The 22,321-nt window shown below is 42.4% G+C and overlaps 3 protein-coding genes and 1 non-coding gene across 8 annotated transcripts in view; all 4 read left to right on the top strand.

Annotated features, from left to right (window-relative positions):
- rictorb (RPTOR independent companion of MTOR, complex 2b) overlaps nucleotides 1-4,388 on the top strand; it is a 46,881-nt gene extending 42,493 nt beyond the window's left edge. For all 5 annotated transcript variants that reach the window (XM_031578486.1, XM_031578482.1, XM_031578484.1 and 2 more), the window contains 3 exons: nucleotides 1,248-1,371; nucleotides 3,692-3,830; nucleotides 4,178-4,388. In XM_031578486.1, the coding sequence (XP_031434346.1) occupies nucleotides 1,248-1,371; nucleotides 3,692-3,830; nucleotides 4,178-4,252 (338 nt within the window). In that variant the 3' untranslated portion in view covers nucleotides 4,253-4,388. The remainder of the gene's footprint in view (nucleotides 1-1,247; nucleotides 1,372-3,691; nucleotides 3,831-4,177) is intronic.
- On the top strand, nucleotides 39-247 carry LOC116223021. Its single transcript, XR_004164888.1, has one exon. It is a non-coding gene; the product is annotated as a small nucleolar RNA SNORA74 (small nucleolar RNA).
- A 413-nt stretch (nucleotides 4,389-4,801) lies between the features above and the next one.
- LOC105908929 (leukemia inhibitory factor receptor-like) lies at nucleotides 4,802-16,256 on the top strand. The gene is made up of 18 exons (XM_031578487.1): nucleotides 4,802-8,737; nucleotides 9,160-9,265; nucleotides 9,448-9,596; nucleotides 9,772-9,922; nucleotides 10,021-10,296; nucleotides 10,542-10,668; nucleotides 10,968-11,104; nucleotides 11,215-11,363; nucleotides 11,569-11,722; nucleotides 11,804-11,868; nucleotides 12,447-12,645; nucleotides 12,899-13,075; nucleotides 13,449-13,547; nucleotides 13,828-13,983; nucleotides 14,136-14,276; nucleotides 14,524-14,617; nucleotides 15,390-15,450; nucleotides 15,565-16,256. The coding sequence occupies exons 2-18, from the start codon at nucleotides 9,205-9,207 to the stop codon at nucleotides 16,051-16,053; spliced, it is 2,685 nt and encodes an 894-aa protein (XP_031434347.1). The 5' UTR covers nucleotides 4,802-8,737; nucleotides 9,160-9,204; the 3' UTR covers nucleotides 16,054-16,256.
- Nucleotides 16,257-17,622: 1,366 nt separating this feature from the next.
- The window catches only part of cfap53 (cilia and flagella associated protein 53), an 8,732-nt gene continuing 4,033 nt past the window's right edge, over nucleotides 17,623-22,321 (top strand). The window contains exons 1-3 of the mRNA XM_012838009.3: nucleotides 17,623-18,127; nucleotides 18,468-18,697; nucleotides 18,877-19,050. Coding sequence (XP_012693463.2) covers nucleotides 18,056-18,127; nucleotides 18,468-18,697; nucleotides 18,877-19,050 — 476 coding nt within the window. The 5' untranslated portion in view covers nucleotides 17,623-18,055. The remainder of the gene's footprint in view (nucleotides 18,128-18,467; nucleotides 18,698-18,876; nucleotides 19,051-22,321) is intronic.

Here is a 22,321-nt window from a genome sequence, read left to right as displayed (position 1 = left end):
ACCTAGCCTGGTTGAGATTGATTGTGGACTTCAGGAGACCCAGCCGTAGTCAGCTGTCTAGGCTTACACTGTGCTTGGATCAGTGTTACTCTGCTGGAACAGAAAGGCGCCGCCGGTCTGGCCTGGCACAGTATCTGCTGTTCTAGTGGCTTCTGATGCCCGGCTATGGTAGTGCTGTGACCCCTGAGAGTGGACTACACCAGATCAGTGTGTACACTAGGCTAGTCCTAGTCTGGGGTCAAACAATCATTAAAAATTAACTTACCAATGAACTTTTAAGTCACACACTGAAAACACAACATTCAACCTTCTGTAACGTTGTTTGCAGTACAGGGCGAATAAGGACATGAATAAGGACATGGACACTTGGTTAAATACAACCAAAACAGCATCAGTTTACACGCTATAGATGACATAATATTCTTGTTACACGCCAGCATGTAAGTGCCAGTTGTAGCCAAACTGATGTGTAGAAATGGAACACGTTAGCATGAACTATACAGCACTGTGTAAAATGAGCAAGGCTATCTCCCTTTGTACTTAAAACACCTTCCCTGTCACAAACAGTTTAGATGTAAAGTTACAAAGATTTAAAGATGCTTGGGACTAGAACATCAGTTGATGAACGTTGAGTATGGAATGTATGGTATGAGATTGGCAGAGATCTATAGCATTGGCATCTCGAGCCCTGTTGCGACAGTTCTGGCAGCATCAGGTTGATCTGTACATTTAGGCAGCATCAGGTTGACCTGTACATTTAGGCAGCATCAGGTTGATCTGTACATTTAGGCAGCATCAGGTTGACCTGTACATTTAGGCAGCATCAGGTTGATCTGTACATTTAGGCAGCATCAGGTTGACCTGTACATTTAGGCAGCATCAGGTTGACCTGTACATTTAGGCAGCATCAGGTTGACCTGTACATTTAGGCAGCATCAGGTTGATCTGTACATTTAGGCAGCATCAGGTTGACCTGTACATTTAGGCAGCATCAGGTTGATCTATACATTTAGGCAGCATCAGGTTGACCTGTACATTTAGGCAGCATCAGGTTGACCTGTACATTTAGGCAGCATCAGGTTGACCTGTACATTTAGGCAGCATCAGGTTGACCTGTACATTTAGGCAGCATCAGGTTGACCTGTACATTTAGGCAGCATCAGGTTGATCTGTACATTTAGGCAGCATCAGGTTGACCTGTACATTTAGGCAGCATCAGCTGAACTCCAGAGTGTGTGGCCCTCTAGGAGTGAAGACCATCCCTGAGGATGCCCCAGCCTGTAGGGTCCTGCTACGGAAGGAGGTCCTGCGGCTGGTCATAAACCTCAGCTCATCCGTGGGAACCAAGGGCCACGAGACCGGACTCCTCACGTGAGTAATGTTCCACACGCACAAACACACGTACGCACACGTACACACACACACACACACACACACACACACACACACGTGTACACACAATGGCATATTCCTCTCATTCCTTGAAAGAAAATTAGATTACTGTATTTTCCAGACTATTAACCGCACGTATATAAACAGCATTACGGTATTTTATGTAATTTTACAAAACAAACCCAGTGTATTGATCACCCATGTATTTACTTAAGCAATAAGGTACGAGAGGCAGTACTGTATCGTCAATAATGTACTGTTCAAGGGTGTTGTTAGGCCCGACGCGAAGCGGAGGGCCGGCAAACCCTTGCACAGTACATTATTGACGATACAGTACTGCCTCGAGTACCTTATTGCTTTTATAATACGGTTGCCAGCAACATTATGAATAGTAACTAAATAGTAAGCTGCCTTTCAGCACAAAATAGTTGTAATAGCCACCAAACGTTGTGTATCGCATTTCAGTAGCCTAGACTCTAGAGAAAATAGTCCCCGAATGTGTGGCTGTTGCTATGGGAACATCACGTTTGTTAGCCTATACTCTCCTGTAAGCTAAAGTGGTATAAGCTAGCGAGCTGTTTACGGTCACAACCCACAGAAAGTTCAAAATGCCTGGGATATGTTGTGCTGATGGATGCGACAACAGTAGCCAGAGAAAACCTAGATATACAATTGATACAATCATGAATAATTGCTGTGTCTTGTTAGAGCTAAACTCTCCTGAGCAAGCTAGAGTGCTAATAACTAGCAAGCTGTTTAGCCCTTTGGGATTTGGCTACAACTCGTTAGCCCATATTGGCACTCTTGCTTGCTCAGGAACGGTTAGCTTTGATAAGATCCAGGATACATGTCCTGTGATCTCATACATATTGTTTTTGTCTCCAAATGCCATATCTTGGTGTCGTTCACCCATCCTGCAACTGCATATTGAAAGGCATCTCTACTCTTGAAATATCCGGTTTATGGGGATGGATTATGTACAAGATAAATGTAAATGTCGGGAAAAGAAAGTTGGGGCAGATGCTTTGCAAAAACACAGAGGAATTGCTAATCGCTAACGGCTAGTAGCATGCTAACCTTTGATAGGTGCTCATACACCTCGCAAATCCTCTTAGACGTATTTTTCAGTTACAATAATGGGGTTTTTATATTTTACAGTGTCTATTTCTCGGTAACTTTCTAAAAATCTAGGCAAAAAAAACTTTTAGGTACAAATAAGATGATCTACGGAGATTTGGTCCGCCATTTTCTCTCTAACTAAGGTAGTATATTTCGAGTGCGCACTGATATGGAACGCTCAGGTAAATGTAAACAGCTGTACAGTACATTATGGCTCAATACAGTACACCCCGTGACCTCCTTTCAACCAATCAGAATGCTTGATTTCATCTACCAGTATTATAATGCAGTTTATTCAACATTACACATGTTAAACGAAATGCCATGTAGAGCGCTGCTAGCCATTTAAAAGTTGTATGAAGTAGCCTAGGGATGGGCATTTCAAGCTTATATACTACACACCCTCCCTGCACGCACAGACACACACACACACACACACACACACAATTATATGCTATCTCTTTCCCACTCACAGTGAAAACCATTTATTTAGTTTATTTAGTGTTGCAGTGTGTTGTGGGAATGGACGCTAAACACACACACACACACACACACACAAGATTCCATTCATGTTCACTTCATATTAAAATGAATTCATATTACGCACGCTAGCAACTGCAAGACTGTTAAGATGATTCCTTAAGCTAGAGATATGGGTCGGTTAGGTTAACTGGCATGAGACCTTGTGTGTTTTACACTGCACTGTCACAGGGGCTCACGCTCTGTAGCATTCTGTTCAAAACAGTCGGTGGGAATACGCAACACACACCTGTTACTTTATTGTTAAGGAAGACTGAGTTGTGTGAAATGAAAATGTCTTATGTAGCCCGTGTTGTTTTTACCTGATACCTTAATGGGATTCGTATGTGAAAGGGGGAGAGCCAACCGGGCAGATTGGCCGTGCGCGTCACTAACTTCCAGGCAATGCATTCCCATTTACAGGCTGCACCTGGGTATTAACAACAGGGCTGCAGAATCAGCTAATTCAAATGGATAAGCTGCGGTTAGTAGTCGGGGAAAGTCTGAAAATCTTAAAAGGGCTTGGTGATCGAAATACACTGGAGGGAATAGCACCAAAGTGTGCCGTGTGCAACCATAAACTTGACCACATTTGTGTAACACACAATTGTAGTTTGTGGGAAAATGTGCAGAGGTTTTTGATGGGTCTGGATCTGTGCAGGATTAAGGAGAAGTTCCCGTACGCGTTTGAAGACATCTGCCTGTACTCGGAGGTGTCTAACCTCCTGGCCCACTGCATGTTCAGGCTGACCTCCCGCCGCTTCATCCAGGAGCTCTTCCAGGATGTCCAGTTCACTCCGGTAAGAAAACTCCCCCACCCTTTCCAGAGAATGCATTCAAATATACTCAGATGTTATGCAAACCACCAAACGGCCTGCAACTGACAACACGGTTTTATTGTGCTGTTACTTGGCATAAGATAAGGCTCATTTGCGTTGAGCCTGTACATTTTAGTTTCCTCTGCTCTGTTTGTCATATTATTCTTTTTCTTCTGAGACTTCCTGCGCTTCAGCGAAAACATTAACACAGCATGTTTGCACAACTGTCAATTCGGCGAACTGGTTTTGAAACAACTGAGTCGAGTTGTTGCCGGCAATGACCTGAACTGACTCTTCTCTCTCCCTCCCCGCTCTTGGTCTCTCTGCAGCTGTACGAGGAAGCCGAGAGCATCCTGTCCATGCCTCCAAGGTTAGGGGTGGTGGAGCCGCCCGCCGAGTCGTGAGGCCTTCTGTGTCCTGCCTCCCTGCCTCGCCCGTCCTCTCACTCCAACACTTCTGTGTCCTGCCTCGCCCGTCCTCCTCACTCCAACACTTCTGTGTCCTGCCTCGCCCGTCCTCCTCACTCCAACACTTCTGTGTCCTGCCTCGCCCGTCCTCTTCACTCCAACACTTCTGTGTCCTGCCTCGCCCGTCCTCCTCACTCCAACACTTCTGTGTCCTGCCTCGCCCGTCCTCTTCACTCCAACACTTCTGTGTCCTGCCTCGCCCGTCCTCCTCACTCCAACACTTCTGTGTCCTGCCTCCCTGCCTCGCCCGTCCTCCTCACTCCAACACTTCTGTGTCCTGCCTCGCCCGTCCTCCTCACTCCAACACTTCTGTGTCCTGCCTCGCCCGTCCTCCTCACTCCAACACTTCTGTGTCCTGCCTCGCCCGTCCTCTCACTCCAACACTTCTGTGTCCTGCCTCGCTGCCTCCCTGCCTCGCCCGTCCTCTTCACTCCAACACTTGCTCTATGTCTTCATTCCAGGCTTGGTGCTCAGTCTACACCCTCCCCCCCCCGGGAGCACTTGCAAATGCATCGCTAATGACTCAGGCTAATGGTCAGGCTAGAAGGACTGAGAAAAGGTTGAAGTGAAAAGGAGGATGGGCGTAGAAGAGAGAGATGTTTTCAAACGTGTGTGGGGTGGAGAACCACCCTCAGGAGTGAGTTGTGACCAAAACAGAAGCTTGTGCCAGTCACCCGGACACCGAAGCACTGAGCCATGTGGTCAGTTCCGGGCCATGCCAACCACTATGTAAAGATCCAAATGGCACCAAACACAAAGAAAAAAAAAAAACTTAAATGAAAAGAAGTTAAACAAGAACTATTATCCATTCCTGATCCATTCTGTTGAGGTCCCGGTCTTCCCTCTGCCTTTTCTAAACAGGTGCATCCTGTCTCATACTGGTATGAAATGACTGAAAAAAAACGGCATGTTTCCAGTTCTCTTCTCTCTCTCCGTAGCGGCGAACTTCCTACGGACTAACACTACAAGGGATTGGATCTCTCCTTAACCGACATTGCCCATCAGGTCTCCATTAAGAGGGTTATTTATTTCTGATGTTTTTTTTTTTTTTTGTTGTTGTTAAGTGATGCACTTTATCAAAGGACAACAAATCATGGGCGCCGTCTTGGTACATCACATGTAACCCATCAGACTATCAGTGGTCCAGTGCAGAGACTGCTTTCCCATTAGAATGACAGCCCATCCACAAATGCCTTTCCTTTCGCCTTTACTGGTTCTTTTTCGTTTTTTTTTTTTGCTTTGACCACATAGAGCATTTTATGTAGTTGTGTTTGATAAACCAGCTTAGTTGGACTGTGTGTATAGTCAGTGGCAATCAGGAAATTTGAAATGATAAAATGTAAGCCTTTTTTTTTTTTTGTTACTTGCTCACATACCCCATGGGTTCTGCAGCGTTGATATCTCACCAGTGTGAGCGCTAATCTTACATGAAAAGCTGTGTTGTTGTGAACATAGTGTTGGTTTATTGATAACGTTGTTTTACCACTTTTCCTCCAAAAGTAGTTTTCTTTCTGTTACTGAACCTTCCTTCCAGTTTTGATACCCAGTCCAGTCCACTTGAAAGTGTATTGTTATCATCACATCATTCTGATCATCTTCTGGTTGTCTTTACAAATGCCATTTAAGGTCATGCAAGTCGGTTTATACATGTCAGTTAAAAAACAGCCACTTGTTGCCACAATGAGTTCCCACAACACCTAAAAATAGAACTGTGCGGAAATAAATGTCTACCATGGATTGCATCAACAGATCAGACAGAGTCCCGATCTTTTATAAAAGGGCTTTTCATTTCTTTGTTAATTCATAATTACACAAAGCAGCAGCTTGTTTCTTCAAGCCATGCAAGCTATAATAATACGAATAATAATACTAATAATAATAATAGACCAGTTCCATGGCACTGTCCAGTTGTATAGTTCCATGCCTGAGGGGCTTAACATTAGAGTTGCATGAATGAATGTCTCCATCCCTGCCTGTGTTTAAATGTGCAGATACAGGTCCCTCTTAGACGACGGGGTCTTTCGCACATACATTTCTTCCGTCTCTGTTTAAACCACCGTCACCTAATGTTGCTGTTGCACACGGCACCACTCTGTGTGAGGAAACACAGGGATGTGATCTACTGCAAAGTTTTTATGACCTGGCATCTTTGACCTGGCATCTTAAACGTATACAGACGAAAACAGGGGAAGGCAGCTGCCCTGTCCATTTCAGAGTAAAACATGTTATGGTCGATGTTTTTCAATTTACTGTAAAAAAAAATCGAAACAAAAAAAACAATATTCTGAATAGCACTGGCTTTGACTGGCTCAATTCACCAACCGCTGTAAGGAACAATGAGGGGTCCGTGACATTTCCATGCAAAGACCCCTCTGGGACAGTAGGACACAAAGCCTGGTCAGTTTACTGCAGTCAAGAAGCAGAGCTTCCTTTGGTTCACGGTCACATTTTCATGCCTTTTTACTGCCATTTCAGAGGTCTTGTGACATTTCGTTTAGGCCTGTGTGCCATTGTCGTACAAGCTGCCCCTTCCAGTAATGTTTGGAGCTTATTATTTCCTCTCACAACTATGCAATATTTGATTTAATATTAAACAAATACATTTCTTCATTCATTGGGATTCTAAAAATGAGGAGATTGACTTAAATTTTCTTTTTTTTTTTCGTAATGGCTGGACCAGTCATCTGCCTAAAGGCAGCTTTAATTGTTTTGCCTTTTTTGTATTAGCCGTAATCATGTGAGCAGTAATGGGTAGTTGATGACTTTTTATTTATTCCAGGATTTGTAAGAGTAGTATCTAATTCTTTGTTTGCCTTGGTTCCATTCCGGTTTCCTTGCCCCCAAACCAGGAAACATCATCATGATTCCTTTGTGCGTTGAATTTGAAATTGAAATTTAGTTTTGGGAAAGTTCCTGCGGACTGTTTGTGTATGGGTGGACAGTGTGCTCATAGGTTCCATAGGAGATCAATGTTTATGATGAGGATGCATTAACTGTTGACATGTGACACACCACTACTCTTTTTTTTTTTTCTCTCTCTCTCTCTCTCGCGCTCTCTCTCTCCCTCTCTCTCTCTCTCTCGCTCTCTCTCTCTCTGTGTGTGACATCGACTCTTGACATTGACTTGTATTTGCATAGTTCTGCTTTACATGTGCCTGCGTTGGGTTGGGTTGTTTGAAGCGATGCCATCCCATATCTGCCAATCATGATCATTTGGATAGCTTTCATATTAGTTGAGAAATACTGATAGGTACTCTAGGAGGGACGTGCCAAGAGGCCGTACTGGAAAAGGACATCTAAAGTAAATACATTTTGATCCTGCTAATCCTAAAAATCCTGCTAGAGCTTTATTGCACATTATTTAGTAATGAATTTGAAGTGAGTGAAATCATTCAGGAAGAGAATGCCTGAACTGAGGGCCAAAAAACACCATTGTCAATGTTCTATTGGTCTCTACCATTGCTAATGTTCTATTGGTCTCTACCATTGTCAATGTTCTATTGGTCTCTACCATTGTCAATGTTCTATTGGTCTCTACCATTGCTAATGTTCTATTGGTCTCTACCATTGCTAATGTTCTATTGGTCTCTACTATTGTCAATGCAGATATTAGGGAAGTAAACAAAATGGCTGTGCTGTACGTGTCGATTTTGGATGATGGGATACAAAAGATTGCACCTTTCATGTTCCTTTTCTATGCTTGAAATTACCTGCGCCGTGTACTTATGACCTTCTACAGCACTGAATAGGATGTCAAAGCTGTTCTTTATTGTACAATAGAGGACTGAGATTGAGAATTGGACATAAAAGTGTTATTTATATTTTTCCTTGAGAAAGATGTACATAATTTTGATGTTTTCTTTTTCCCAATTTGTGGTTTCCCTTGTATAAATATAGGCCTACTGTATGTTTTGGAGTTTGAAGCTACAGTTGCAGATGAGCCTCAAGAAACACTCTCATCAAAGGGATGCATTGTTAATAAAATACATTTAAATTACTCTGACTCGAGGGTGGAATTTTGTCAAAATGTCTTTCTTTCTTTCCAAATGTATTCCGATACTTGAGGCCAGTTAACCCTCATCTGACAACTTAACCAATTATTTTCAGTCATAAAACTCTTCAAGTATTAACTCGCAACACTTAATTTTCACTCATTACATATATATTACAGGGCCAGTGCAATTCCAGTACATTTTCGGACTTCTTCCCAGTTGAAATATCCGGTTTCGTCATTGGGGCTGTGATGTTAAGAAGAGAGGAGGAGGCGTGGTAAAAAAGAAAAAAAATACTAAAGAAGGAAGGGGCCAGCTGTTGACGCTGTCCTATTGACATAGTGAACTAGTATCACTCGTGCTTTCAAAAAAAAATATTTTCGTAGAAGAGCTCGGGAGGAACGTTGTGTATCATAAGAAAACATCGAAGGTCAGAGACATTTATTGTTTGTGCGCTTTTTAAAAAGTTATTAAACTATGTTGATGGATTTCTCCAGCTCGTTTCGTTTAGGTTTATAATAAAACAAGGCATAGGCCAGTGTATAGTTTCATGACACGGAATCATACATCGTCATGGTCTTAGATATTACTATAGTTAACTTGGGCTAATTAAGAAAGCATTATTATAATCCTTGAGTTGAATTCAATTCTAAATCTTTCATGTGTAACACGCCCACAGTATGACTGCCTATTTCTAAGGAATTTGCCACCCCTTTCCCGTTAGTCTAGTCTAGTCTATCGTGGAACTCCGTTGCTGAATTTATTGTTAGGTAGTTTGTACTGCACTTGTTGGGTTAACCAGGGTTCAACCGAATAACTTTAGACTACTGTTTATTTTTGTCATTCTCCCAGAACTACTGTACCTTACGTTGGCTTCTACAGCCTGTGAATGAAATCATGATTGCCAGCCTTCTACTGTCTGCCTTACTTTTCAAAGCAGTTCAAGGAACGCTAAATAGTAAGTTGTCAGTGAACATGAATGGACTCTACCCTTTGCATAAGCTCTAAGAACCTCTCGTGGTGGTTCTCTTAGAAATCAATAAATGTATGCGTTGCAGACTCTCAAGGTAACATATGCTTGTATGCATCTGAAAACCTAATTACCATGAAGTAACACATTCACTGACTTCTCCTTGCCAGAACCACTGCGTATAGATGCACGCGGTGACTCGCGTTCTAAAATGATTCATGTTTCCTGGACGGATGAACCCTCTTTACTCGGGACGCTAGAAAACGTTACTTATGACTTTGAAGTCTACTACACTGGACAGAATGAAACTGTGCACAGAGTAAGTTTACTTAATTACCACTGACAATAATGTAAATATGCTTCGTGCATGCAGTTTGAAAGGCTCATTCGTTGGTTACATAGAACACTCATGGAGTCCATGGAGTTTCTTATAAAGTTTGTCTTGAGGGTCTCATTAGCTGATGGCATCTTTGGATTTGTACTCATTCCCTTAGGACTCTGTTGAAATAAGATCAAACCTAACAGTCACTCATAACTGGCAATGGATATCTCCCCTGCCTCTTGAGTGTCTCCCACATTCAGTGAAGCTTCGGGTCAGACACCTCAATAATGTCAGTGAGTGGACAGATCACAGAAAAGTTTCAGGTCAGTGAAGGTCTTTGCTTCATTTTTTACAAGTCTGACTGACTTGTGACTTAAATTGAACTCGTTGATTGTTTGTTGTTGTTACTCTTCTTCCCCAGGTTCGGGTTATGATCATTCGAGCAAGATGATGATTTATCCACAAGATGATGTTGCCTTGGCCGACAGCAAAAACAAATTCTGCTGCATTATTCCATACGGAACCAATATAAGTGATTTTACGTACAATGGACAATCCATGCAGTCAATGAACCACACCCACATTGATCAGACCTACATTTTTGACGTTACCATGGAACCCTCCACCTCTGGTGGTGACGAACTATATTGTGAATTAAATAATGGCGTTGGTGATGGATCAACTGTGTTTGTAACCTGTAAGTTCTAACTTTTTACTTTGTGAAAAGCCTTTGTCTGTTGAACTGTTTTGTCTGTGTGGCCTAAAAGGATAATTTCATTAAGATTACGCCATATCTCTCAGGTCTTTTTTTTTACTGTCTAAAGAGACCTGCTCACACATGCACAGGATCAGGAACTTGTCTGCTGCTAGTCTTAGTTCTCATCCTGTTTTCCGATTTCAGTGTTAGAAAATGTTGGCTTAGGCATTTGGTTTCCTCAACAGTTATTCCGGAAGTTGACAACCTTACTTGCGAGACAAGAAATCTCCGTGTTGTGGAGTGCTCTTGGACACAGGGTCAAGATAAAAACCTTAAAGGACGACAGGCAACCAGATATACTCTTAATGGAAGGTATTACATTTCTGTATCTCTGTATACCTATTACCGATGTTCACTCCTAAAATATTGTGCAATTCCATGGTAGATGTTTTATTTATAATGTATGATACTTCATGACCACCTTAATCCCAACCAGTTATGGGAACCAATTGTTCTCTCAATGGAAGTATTACATTTCTAGTGCACTCTATACCACTTGTTGAGGTTCATCCAAAACAATTGTGCAATTCTTTGCTAAATGTCTTTCTCTTATCTTTATACTGTCTTAGAGTGATGTTCAATCGTTTTCTGATCCCCTATATTCTTTTCAGTCCGTGTGAAACAATCGAGCATCGTAGGTGTGCCATCGGTATAGATCCAAATCAGGGGGAACTGGTGTGGAAGCTGACAGCCCAGAATAATATCAGTAACACAAGCTTCACTGATTCAGCTGACCCCAGGCACAGAGGTAAAGACCACTCTGTACATACCCACCACTTGCGTGTGTTATAATGTCTTCATATAGTTTCTGTAATAAATAAAAGATGAGATTATCTAAACTCTTCTGACTGGTTGCAGTGTATCTACGGGCTCCTCAGCATCCAAGCACCTCACAGATTAACTCCAGGAATGCCAGTCTTCAGTGGCACTGGCCTGATGCCGACCTCGGCTCATTACCAATGCGATGTCAAGTAAAGAGAACGCGGCCCAATAAAGGAGAGGATGTGGTGAGTGGTGTTTACTGTTTTCTACTGCCATACACGTTAGACATTATTTCCACTTCCTTTTAGAAATTACTTTTAAAATAGCTGCACCAATCTTGAGAATGGAGAACGTGGCCCAATAAAGGAGAGGATGTGGTGAGCGGTGGACTTGGTGGACCGTGGTCTTGTGCTGTTGTTCATTTTCTGTCTTGCCCTTTTTCTTGTGTAGAGAGAAGAGACAGGAGTGGGCCTGCACTCTGTGGCGCTACGTGAGCTTCATCCATACACCAGATACTCCGTCCAGGTGCGATGCACGTCAGGTGAACACTTCTGGAGGTGGGGAGACTGGAGTGAAAAAGTCTCTTTTGAAACCAAAGAGGACAGTGAGTATAACCTTGGGTACCAAACTTTCGAATGATTAAAGATTAAAATGCATTTGCAGTCACCATTGCGTGTCCCTTTAGTCCCTCAGGCTGTGGATGTGTGGATGACAGTCGACAGCAAGAACAGGAGCTTTGTGGTATGGAAGGTATGTTTTCAATGACGGATCCAAAGATTCCTTTATTCTCAGTGCACAGAGGGCCACAAGCTTTTGTAGCAATTCAGATGGTGCACTCACACATAGTAGAGTTCAGGCTAACTTATTAACAGTGCAAAATATAAATTAAATATAAAATGCATATATTTGTAAAACCTATAAAAACAAGATAGACGATACGAAACTATGAGAAATCAGCTGAGATATTGCACATGAGGATGTTGCACTTGAGAATATTATGCTTGATATTGCACATGAGGATGTTGCACTTGAGAATATTATGCTTGATATTGCACATGAGGATGTTGCACTTGAGAATATTATGCTTGATATTGCACATGAGGATGTTGCACTTGAGAATATTACGCTTGATATTGCACAGGATATTGCACATGAGAATACTGCAAATGTGTTGGGTTGCAGTGACCCAGTGCAGTTAGGAATATATATATATATCACAGGAGCAGTTAGAATGTACACATGCATTTGCTCATGAGTTAATATCTTCACCAGACCACAGTCCTAGTAATTGGACTTATACTCAGTCTTTGTTGGTATTTTTCTCACAGAAGCTAGCCGCTGAGCAGAGTCATGGGAAGCTAACGAAGTACCAACTGTCGTGGGATGGCTCAGACAAGGGCTTGGAGCCCACAGAACACTGTTACAACATGGGTACCGCCAGCGCGGACAAGAGGGTCAGCATCACGGCCTTGAACACTGCTGGCCCCTCTCAGCCCTCAACCATCATGGCCCCATCGCAACCGGCAGGTGAGAGCCAGGAAACGCCTTTTAAGATGAACTAGATTAGGTTTAAGGATGTGTCAAGGGGTTTGTTTTTCTCTGCGGAGGAGCAAAATCTAGATACACAAAAGCAAAAGAGACATTTGTGACGGCTCAGTTTGCCAGACAGCAGCGAATGGGTAGTCGATAAAGTCTTAACTTGCTGAATTTGTAACTTTTTTTAAAGTACCTCTGCCCCTCACAAACATGATTTATTTTTTTCTTCATTATCTCGGAAAAGATGTGGAGACAACACGTGTTAGTGGTACTGGTGGCAGTTTGGGGCTCTCCTGGGACTCAGGGGCTGGAGCCAGTTGTGGCTATGTGCTGGACTGGTTCCCTGTGGGCGGCCAGGACGACTGCAGCATTCAGTGGATAAAGATACCAGCGGCCAATACGAGTACTAGAATCAATTCAGGTACAGCACCTACCATTCTCTAAGAATAGTGGCTGTATACACAGAGAAGCTTTGAATGGTTGTTAAAATGAGGACCAACGTTTAAAATAAAATATTGTCTGCCATATTAAGAGGTATGTTGTGTATGTTATTCTGTAAAGCATGATTTCACAGGTGACTTAAGCACATTTGTGTTCAGTTCACTCACTCACAGTTTTGAATTACTACAGTGCCCCCTAGTGGTAATTGGAGTTTGCAACTGTAGTGGGACCATTAAATGAAATAAGGCACGATGATTTCAAGACCCAAATATCTAATAAGCAAATGGTTGTTAATGCAGTGTACTTTTGAGAGGTGTACTTTATATTGTCTCCCAATTGGTCTTTTTAACTAGGGCTTGAAGATGGTGTGCGATATACAGTGTCTCTGTATGCCTGCACTTTAGATGCCCCGGAGCTGCTGCAGAGATGGGAAGCTTATGGCCAAGAGCAAGGTGACGAATCATTCCTGGTTTGAATTCAAACCGCATTTTTTTTCTCATTGGTCAGCCACATCCCTTGGCTATCAAAAGAAAAATGTATCTTTAGCTCATGATCTTAGATAAAGGCAATGTAGAATGTATTTTTGTCGCTGACTCCCTTTTAAAACCCATGACCTATTGTGTCATGTCACTAGTATAAATATAGTATGCTCTCGTGTACAAACAAGGGACAACTTAATTTGCATCCAGGACAACCAACACTCTCTTCTCCTCCCTTTTTGCATTTTCCCAGCCCCAGCTGAGGCTCCCACGGTCCATGCTGTTCAGGATGGTCAGGATGTTCTGCTCACCTGGGATGAGATAGCCTTGGAGAAGCAGAGAGGGTTTATTATGGGATATATGATCAACTATTCCTTAAGTTCCAGCAGCACAGGGCAGGACAAGACTGGTACTAACAAACTATTTGTAATAGTCTAAAATACTTGATTGATGAGGTTTTCATTTTTTTTTTTTTTTCTGTATGTTTATGCTGAAATTGTCTATTGGCAAAACGTAAAACTGCTTTCAGCGATGACCCCAATTTGGTTTATTTGTATTCAGAGATTGTTAACGGCAGTGAGAGCAGGATGGAGAAGAGGATTCCAAACCTTCGCGCTGACACCTACGTGTTCCGAATAAGTGCTTTCACATCTGGAGGCGAGGGTCCGGCCACGACAACTACAGTCACTCTTACCTCACAGGGTACGTATGCTCACAACCCAAGAAGCCGTCGGTCATTTAGCAGTGGTTTAAATGTCTGAGTAGCCTAATGTATGTTATTAAAAACCAGGCCACATTAAAGTATCTTCTTGCAGAAATACAAAAAAAAAAATACGTCTGTATCTCTGCTTGGTCTTGATTTTGGTCTTTCTGCTTACATTATGACATGTAGTGACATTACATTAGTACTGCTCAGCTGAATCTGATTAGTAGTTGTTCTCTCTCACAGCTTACAAGATCATCGTGATCAGCATCATATCACTAGGAGGTGTCGTCACATTGGTTCTACTCTCCACCATTCTGTGCTACAGAAAAAGGGCATGGTAAGGAAATGATCATGTACAAATACACAGCAACATCTAACTGAGTGAAATACACAGTTGAAAATAGGAAATGGAACCTCACAGGGTCTGTGAGTCTAATCCAATACACATTTTGTCAAATTCAGTGAAATTGCTCCTCACAATCCTCTAGCGTTCTGTTTAGTGTGTGCATTAAAAACATAAACTCTGGTGTTTGTGCACAGTCCTGGCTCTGTAAATGGGAAAAAAAACATAGTTGTTTGGACCGAGTCATAAACAAGCCCAGCCAATCAGCATGTTGCCTCAGGAGCACAGAAGGGAGGGGTGTAATTTGGTTGGCTGTCGAGCTCAAATATCAACAACCTTTCACCAGAATCGCAGAGTGAATCTTTAAGGAATGGTTCTTGACATATGTTGGTTGGAATGGTTCCTCACTTCGTATTAAGTCTGGTACCCTGACATACATGTCAAGTTTCCGTTTAGATTTTTTTGCTTCATTGTTGTCAATATATCTACCTACTGATTAGAATTATTTCCCCCTGTTTTAAGTGACCCTTCACATCATCATTTCTTGACTGACGGTCAAGTCTAAAGGTGTTTAAACTAGAATCTTGATCATGACATCACTTACATTGTAGGTGTTATTTTCTCCAGGTCCCTGAAATACATTATGTGACACAATCTTGTCTTTCTCACTCATGAGTTCAGTCGAACATTCGTACATTATTCATTCTAATGGAAACTGTTCATTGTGATCTCATATTTCATGTACATCTGTGTCATTGTTGTGTAGGTTAAAGGGCAAGGTGTACCCAGACATTCCAGCCCCTCAACTTGATTGGTCCAACACAAAGGTCAGCTGACCCAAAAGCATATTCACAAGTCCTCATAATTGGAAGTAGATGGTGATACGTACATCTGGCATTCCGATTCAGTGGATCACACTATTGTGTCCTCTTTCTCTGCAGGGAATCCATGACTGCGGGCTGTTTAAAATACCCGATGAGCAAGTGGAATATATGATGGCCCCTTCACTGAAAGTCAACGATGTCAGCCTGAAGGTCACTAACAATGTTACACCCAATGTCTACATGCCACTGTACACGAATGTCACAGACTTACAGCCGTCAGATCCTACAGACGGTGATTTTGGCTCCAGTCCTTTGCTGGAAAACCCCACTTACAACCGGCTGGTGGTGTCTGGCACTGCGGTGGATGATGCCCCACCAGCAACCACAGTTGACATAGAAGGATACAAACCCCAGGAGCTCAGGACGTCCCCTCTTCTGGCCTCATGTGTAGACTCCTCTTACCAAGCACTGGAGGATGTCTGCCGGCGTGGTCCGCCGCAAATGACCTGGAACACTCACTTGGAGAGTGACAATAACATTCCCGTTGGCTTAGTTGGAGACCCCATCTCTGTCAACTCTTCACAGCGCTTGCTTGGAAATCCATGAAGACATGGGCATATGGAACAACGTGCCTAAATAGGTCATGATGATGATGATATATTGGTGCAGAAACCTCATGTTGCTGTGAAAGAGTACCTAATGCTAATTATTGAATGTGAAGCTTGCATGGTTTGACATATACCATGTTATCTGGACAATAAGTTGCATCACAGCTTGGGTTTATGAAGAATGTATGGTGAATATATAAACCACTCCATGTGATAAAGCTCCTTGCTGATTGCCCTACCAGGCTTTGTAAAGAACCAGGCCTTTCTGAGAGTAGTTTAATTTACATGCTAATTTTCTGCAGTACCCAGTGCAGTGTGTCACACATACACACACATACCACCGTCACCACCACCACCACATTCTAGCCAGTGATGTGCCTTTTGTGTGTTTTGTTATGTTTTTGTAAATAAAATAGCTACATAAATAAAAATTATATAATAAATTACCAGGACTCAATGGTGAGATTTGGTCTCTGTTGGATGTTTTCAGGTGCCTGGTCCTGTTCTAAGTCTTGTCATGGTGCTTTGCATAATTCCTGGTTGACATCTGTCCAACTGAGTATTTTGAATCATCACCCAGACAGGGATGTTGTCTGAGAAAAGAAGATATTAGGGGGCGTGGTAAAATGGAAGGGGGCATGGTTAGCTGATGATGAGTTTTCACATGAAGTGAATTGCAGAAAAAATTCATCCTGTGCTTCATATTTAGGCATAGCATAAGACAAGTGTGGCATTGAGTGGATAATGATACCAGCCAGCCATACGAGTAATTGAATCAATTCAGGTACAGCAGTTGCCATTATGTGAAACTGTAATGATTGTACATGCCAACTAGCGTTTGGTTTGTGAAGACAAAGCTTTAATTAAGTATCAAGAGCAAATTAAACAAAATTCCACATGCCCTTTGAAAAACTCGTCCTAGATAGCATTCATCCATGACATCTTGAGAGCATACCTACATCTAGGATTTCTTCCATGGAGGAGAGATCCTGTGATATTATAACATTCATACAGACAGCAGTTGTAATTAAAATTACAGTGGTAATCCCAGTGTTAAGTATTCAGAGTTTACTCCTAAAACACGGTGAGACCAAAGTATGGCTCATCATGGGCAGTCTTCAGTTCCTACTCTAAAATCTAACAAGGACAAGTTTTTCGGTGTAGTTTAGGACGTTTTACCATTTCTCTCAAGCTGTGTTTTCCACCAGGGTTTATAGAAGTGGAATACACATGTTCTCTCTATGCTTGCACATCAGATGCCGAGTTGCAGCAGAGATGGGAAGAGATGGGAATCATTTCTACGTCCTGAACCAATTTAAAACTACAAAATTGAACATTACAAAATCAACCACGCCATTTCTATCCGTGTCCCTCCTAGTTCTCAGTGATAAGGATTGGGATGTTTTGGATGCCTGGGTGCACATCCTGCGTCAGTTGGTATATCAGAGCTGGACCCATGGTGGCCCACCTCCTTTCACACCTAAGATACTTAAACTGAGACAGAGAATTTCTCTGTTATAGTCAGAGAAGCTGGCGAATCTTTATGTGAAGCCATGCTCTCTCTCCCTTGATGCACATCATTGTAAGGAAAACCTTGTTCCTGATCTTTCTACCATTGCCTTACTGAGTCTCCATTTATCTTGTGGTATAAAACGACTGACAGCTCTGAGCTGGAGGCATATTTACGCTTTAAAGTAATATCGTTTAGTTTGAAGCTCTCAAAACACATTTAAGTGTATATTTATCTTGTTTAGTTTACTTCAGAGCCTGGAGCCAAAGTCCTTGAAGACTGGAGCTGTGAATGGCGCGGAAGTTGACGTTGCCATGGGAGCATGTTTGCATTTCCGTAAACAGAATCTGCAGAGTACTGCTTTGTCAGGAGGCACCTGCTGCAAACATATATGAGTAACGTAAAAAAAAACAACTAGCCAACACGAGCTGTTCAACTAAATGTAGTGGTATAAATACAGTGGATTTATTTGAGTTCACTTAATTTTGTTATGATGATCAGTCAGAAAAACAGGACGATATGTCGGGAATTCACTGGACCAACGCCAAATTCAGTTGCGGTGGTAAGTAAGCTAACTTTAGCGTCTCACATGCCCTAAGACTTCTCTGAAGTGATACCAAATAACATATAGATAGTGGATGTCATCTAATTACAAAAATGTACTTAACCTTGCGTTTTGGTATGAGTTTTGGTAATTTCAATATTTAAATGTTAATGTTGGCTTCCTTCGAGACCCTACTTGAAAATGTAAATGAATGCCCTTAATGCTAGAGTGAGACCTCCTGCAGGTTTGTAATATTCAATTATCTTCATACTATTAGCTAATTGTAATGAAATTATACAAACATCTCTGGAGGAAAATATTAACAACGAGATGGCGCTATGTGACTTGTTTTCTTTAGAGAGCAAGGTTGTCTTCCTCAAGACCCCCGAATCACCTTATCCTGGAGAGGAGGAAGCAGGAAGCTACACGGGACAAGCTATTGGATTTTACTCGCAACCAGAGCACCTGCGACGTGAGGATGCGCTGGGAGACGAACTCCGATCGCCAAATCGTCTTGGGCACTATCGAGAGACGCGTTAACGAAGCCATGGAAAAGTATCAGCTGGGCATCGAAGAACGAAGAGATAGGTAGGCTGCTGATCTTTAGCAGAGAGTGGCACATACACATGTATCCTTTTACCCTTGCAGCTATTAATCTGAATGTGGTAGGGTACCTGTTCCATTTCACCTACCAATGTATTTCTCTCTTCACTCCTCTTCATTTTATCTTACTTTTCTTTTCTTCCATTTATCTGTTGTAACTTCAGGCTCCATGCTTTGTTGGAGGTAGAGGAGAGAGAGCTCTTGAGGGAGATGGAGGAGGGGAAGGAGACCGTTCTGGAAAGGCAAGCAAAGATGCGAGAGAAGGCCAAGATACTTCGTGAGAGGAGAGAGAGTGATCGGCAGCAAGTGGTGGCTGAAAAACTGGACCAACTCTTCAGGTTAGGAGCGCACAGTGTGTCTGAAGTCTTTGGTCACATCCACCTTTTTTTCCCCATGTAATAACTTAAGCCTATTGCAAATGTTCTGATGAACATGTGATCTCAAGCCTTATCAGTCATTTCAAATTCAATTCAAATGACAAATAGATTGGGTATGGCTAAAAAAAAGCAGGCCTTGGAACACATTTATATTTAGCTGTCGCTGTTAACAAAATATTTACAGCACAGTGAACATAGCTTATGTATCATTATGTGTATGCCGTACGTGTTTTTCCAAGTAGGCCTATCTTTCCTCGACTTCAGTTCAGTTCCTAAAAAAGTATCACTGTGCAACAACTTTGGTTAAATAAACAAAAAAATCAATCCTTAAGTGATCAGGAACAAATAATTCATTTTTAACACCCTTCCTTAGTTTATGTGCTTTCAGGAAGTGCACCCCTGGACTTTCAATGTACTGTGTGTGTAACCTGCATTGTGTAGACTAGCACTTCTCATTCTGGATCTGCCTTCCATCAGTACACAGGATTCACAGATAGGGGATGGTGTCATTTACAATTTTATCATGATGGTGTCACTACAGTTATTACAATTAAAATGACTATACTATTACAGATGCTATAAGTACAATTAGTAATATAAAAATATGGATTGTGTCAAAAAAATTATCAGAAGGAACTCCAAAAGGGTAATATGTCATAAAAATGTGAATGTGAATGTGTAAGTTAATGTGAGCGAATGGGGCAAATACTTTCATTTCCAATTTGTATCTAAATACATATATAACTTTCACATCTAAACAAGCCAAATATTAAAATATTGAATTATTATTTGAATACAAAGTGAAATAAATATACAGCATACAAATTACTACTCTACTATAGCCATCTTCAGTAACATTCACACAAAACAGTAGAACACGGTAAACATATTACTCTAGTGGTCATGAAAAGGTATTGCATCTAAAACCATGAGAATGACATTACTGGCTAGTCATTTTGATCATCTTGATTCCGTTCTTCACTTGCAATGCCACTAGCTTAGTCCACCGGCTCCGACACACAGTTCAATACATCAGGTAAGTCTGTGCTGTGAGTTTGACGATCCTCCATGTCACAGAACATCCTCCTCATGTGGAGGGTTGACCCCATGAACCACCTCATCACTGTCACCGGAATGGAGTTCCTGCATGTCGCGTACCGGCAAGAAGTTTGCAGGGAGCAAAAGATTTCTGTGGACCACCTTCACTTTGTCCGAGTTGACGTCTTTGATCTTGGATCTTTGATACACATTGATATCAGAATTCACAGCCACAACCTCGTATGGAGAAGACTCCCATTTGTCAGTCACTGTCCTTTGATCTCGTCCACCTCTGTTTGCAACTAGCACTCTTGTCACCGGTGGCAAGTGGGGAGCCCTTGATCTCCCTGTGGTAGAGTCTGGCTTGTCAGGTCTGTCCTTTCTTTTTTTTTTTAAGATTTATTTAGGGTTAGGGTAAGGGTTTTTACCCTTTATTTGGATAGGACAGTGAAGTAATTTGGACAGGAAGTGAGGAGGAGTGAAAAGGTGGGGAGAGGATCGGGAAACGACAGCAGGCCCGAATCGAACCTGTGTCCCCGCGGGCATTGTAGCCCGTAAATGGGGCGGCTTATTGGCTCGCGCCACAGTGCCCCCAGGTCTGTCCTTTCTGACTGTGATTCTGTGCAATCTGCACCGCTTCACGCAGGTCTTTCTTTAGGCGAGACACAAACTCTTTGTGATCCATTGTCACATCATTGGAGAGGACATGTTGAAACAAAATGGCTACTGGAAGACAAGGGACTCTACCAGACATGAGATAGAGAGGTGCAAAACCTGTTGCCTTGTGTTCTGTGCACAGAAGGTGAGAAGCTGCAGCATCTGAGGTCATTTTGCTTTGAACTTAGGGGGCAAAGTTTTGATCAGGGTTCCAAGGGTTCGAGTGAGCAATGGCAGTACTGATGGGGTGGTGTGGGGCTGTGTGTGACTTTTCAACGTCTGATATAGTCAAAGGTTTGTTGATCAACTTGCTTTTTAAAATGTGCCCCTTGATCAGAGCGAATTCTTTTGGGAAAGCTATAAATGAGAAAGAAGTTATCCAGAGTCTCAGCTGCCTGCTTGCCAGACTGATTCTTACACGGGAACACATGAGCCATCGTAGAGAAGTCATCGTCTTTAAGTCACTGTTCTTTTTCCAAACCAACACGAGTGGAGATGCATAGTCACTGTGTGACTGACGGATGATTCCTTTCTCATTCATCTCATTCAGAACAGATCTTAGTTTAGCATACAGGCCTGGCGGTATTCGCCTGTAAGGCAAATGAAAAGGTCTGTCGTCAGTCAGATGAATGCACAGCCAGTTTTGCCTCTTGAAAAGACTGACTCATATCTTTCAATGACATGTTGTAGTTTGTCTTTACAATGTGCTGACACCTCACAAAACTCCCAAGTTGATGTCGTGAATATTCAGGCTATAAAGAGCACTTTTAATCTCCTCACTGGACCTGGGTGTTGAAGAGAAGCTAGTGTTCTCAGTACACTGCACGTTTGCCTTGATCGGTTCAGGCTGCGGGAGATCTTCCACAGCAACACATTACATTTACATTTACATTTAGTCATTTAGCAGACGCTTTTGTCCAAAGCGACGTACAAGGGAGAGAACAGTCAAGCTAAGAGCAATAAAAAAGCATGGTGTAACAATAAATACTACTTTACATGAGAATTAGAAAAACAACAACCTAGAAAAGAGGAAAAAGAAGTGCAGGAATGTAACTGCTGAAGTGCAAGTTAAGCGCTAGTCAGGTGCCAGTTAGGAGGGGAGGTGCTCTCTGAAGAGTTGGGTCTTCAAAAGCTTCTTGAAGGTAGAGAGGGACGCCCCTGCTCTGGTAGTACTAGGCAGTTCGTTCCACCAACGTGGAACTATAAATGAAAATAGTCTGGATTGCCGTGCTTGCACGGACGGCAGTGCCAAACGACGCTCACTAGACGAGCGCAGCGTCCTGGGTGTAACATTTGCCCTTACAAGAGCATTTAGGTAGGTGGGAGCAGAACCAGTAAGCACTCAAGGTGACACATCAGCTACCTCAGCGTAGTGAGCGTACCTTTTCAACACGACTCTGTGGTCATCTCCCCAAAGCGGTGTGATCACTCAACCATTGTGAACCATTGTCTGCTTTGGCCTTGACCCAGACTATGTTGGCTCAGAGATGACTGTGCTGCCCACAGACAGGACTGAGGACTGACGCAGGTAGCTTAC

The sequence above is a fragment of the Clupea harengus genome, chromosome 12 (assembly GCF_900700415.2).
Source record: "Clupea harengus chromosome 12, Ch_v2.0.2, whole genome shotgun sequence".
Taxonomy (NCBI): domain Eukaryota; kingdom Metazoa; phylum Chordata; class Actinopteri; order Clupeiformes; family Clupeidae; genus Clupea; species Clupea harengus.
Note: the sequence above shows the minus strand (reverse complement) of the source record. Positions and strands in the feature narration are given on the sequence as shown.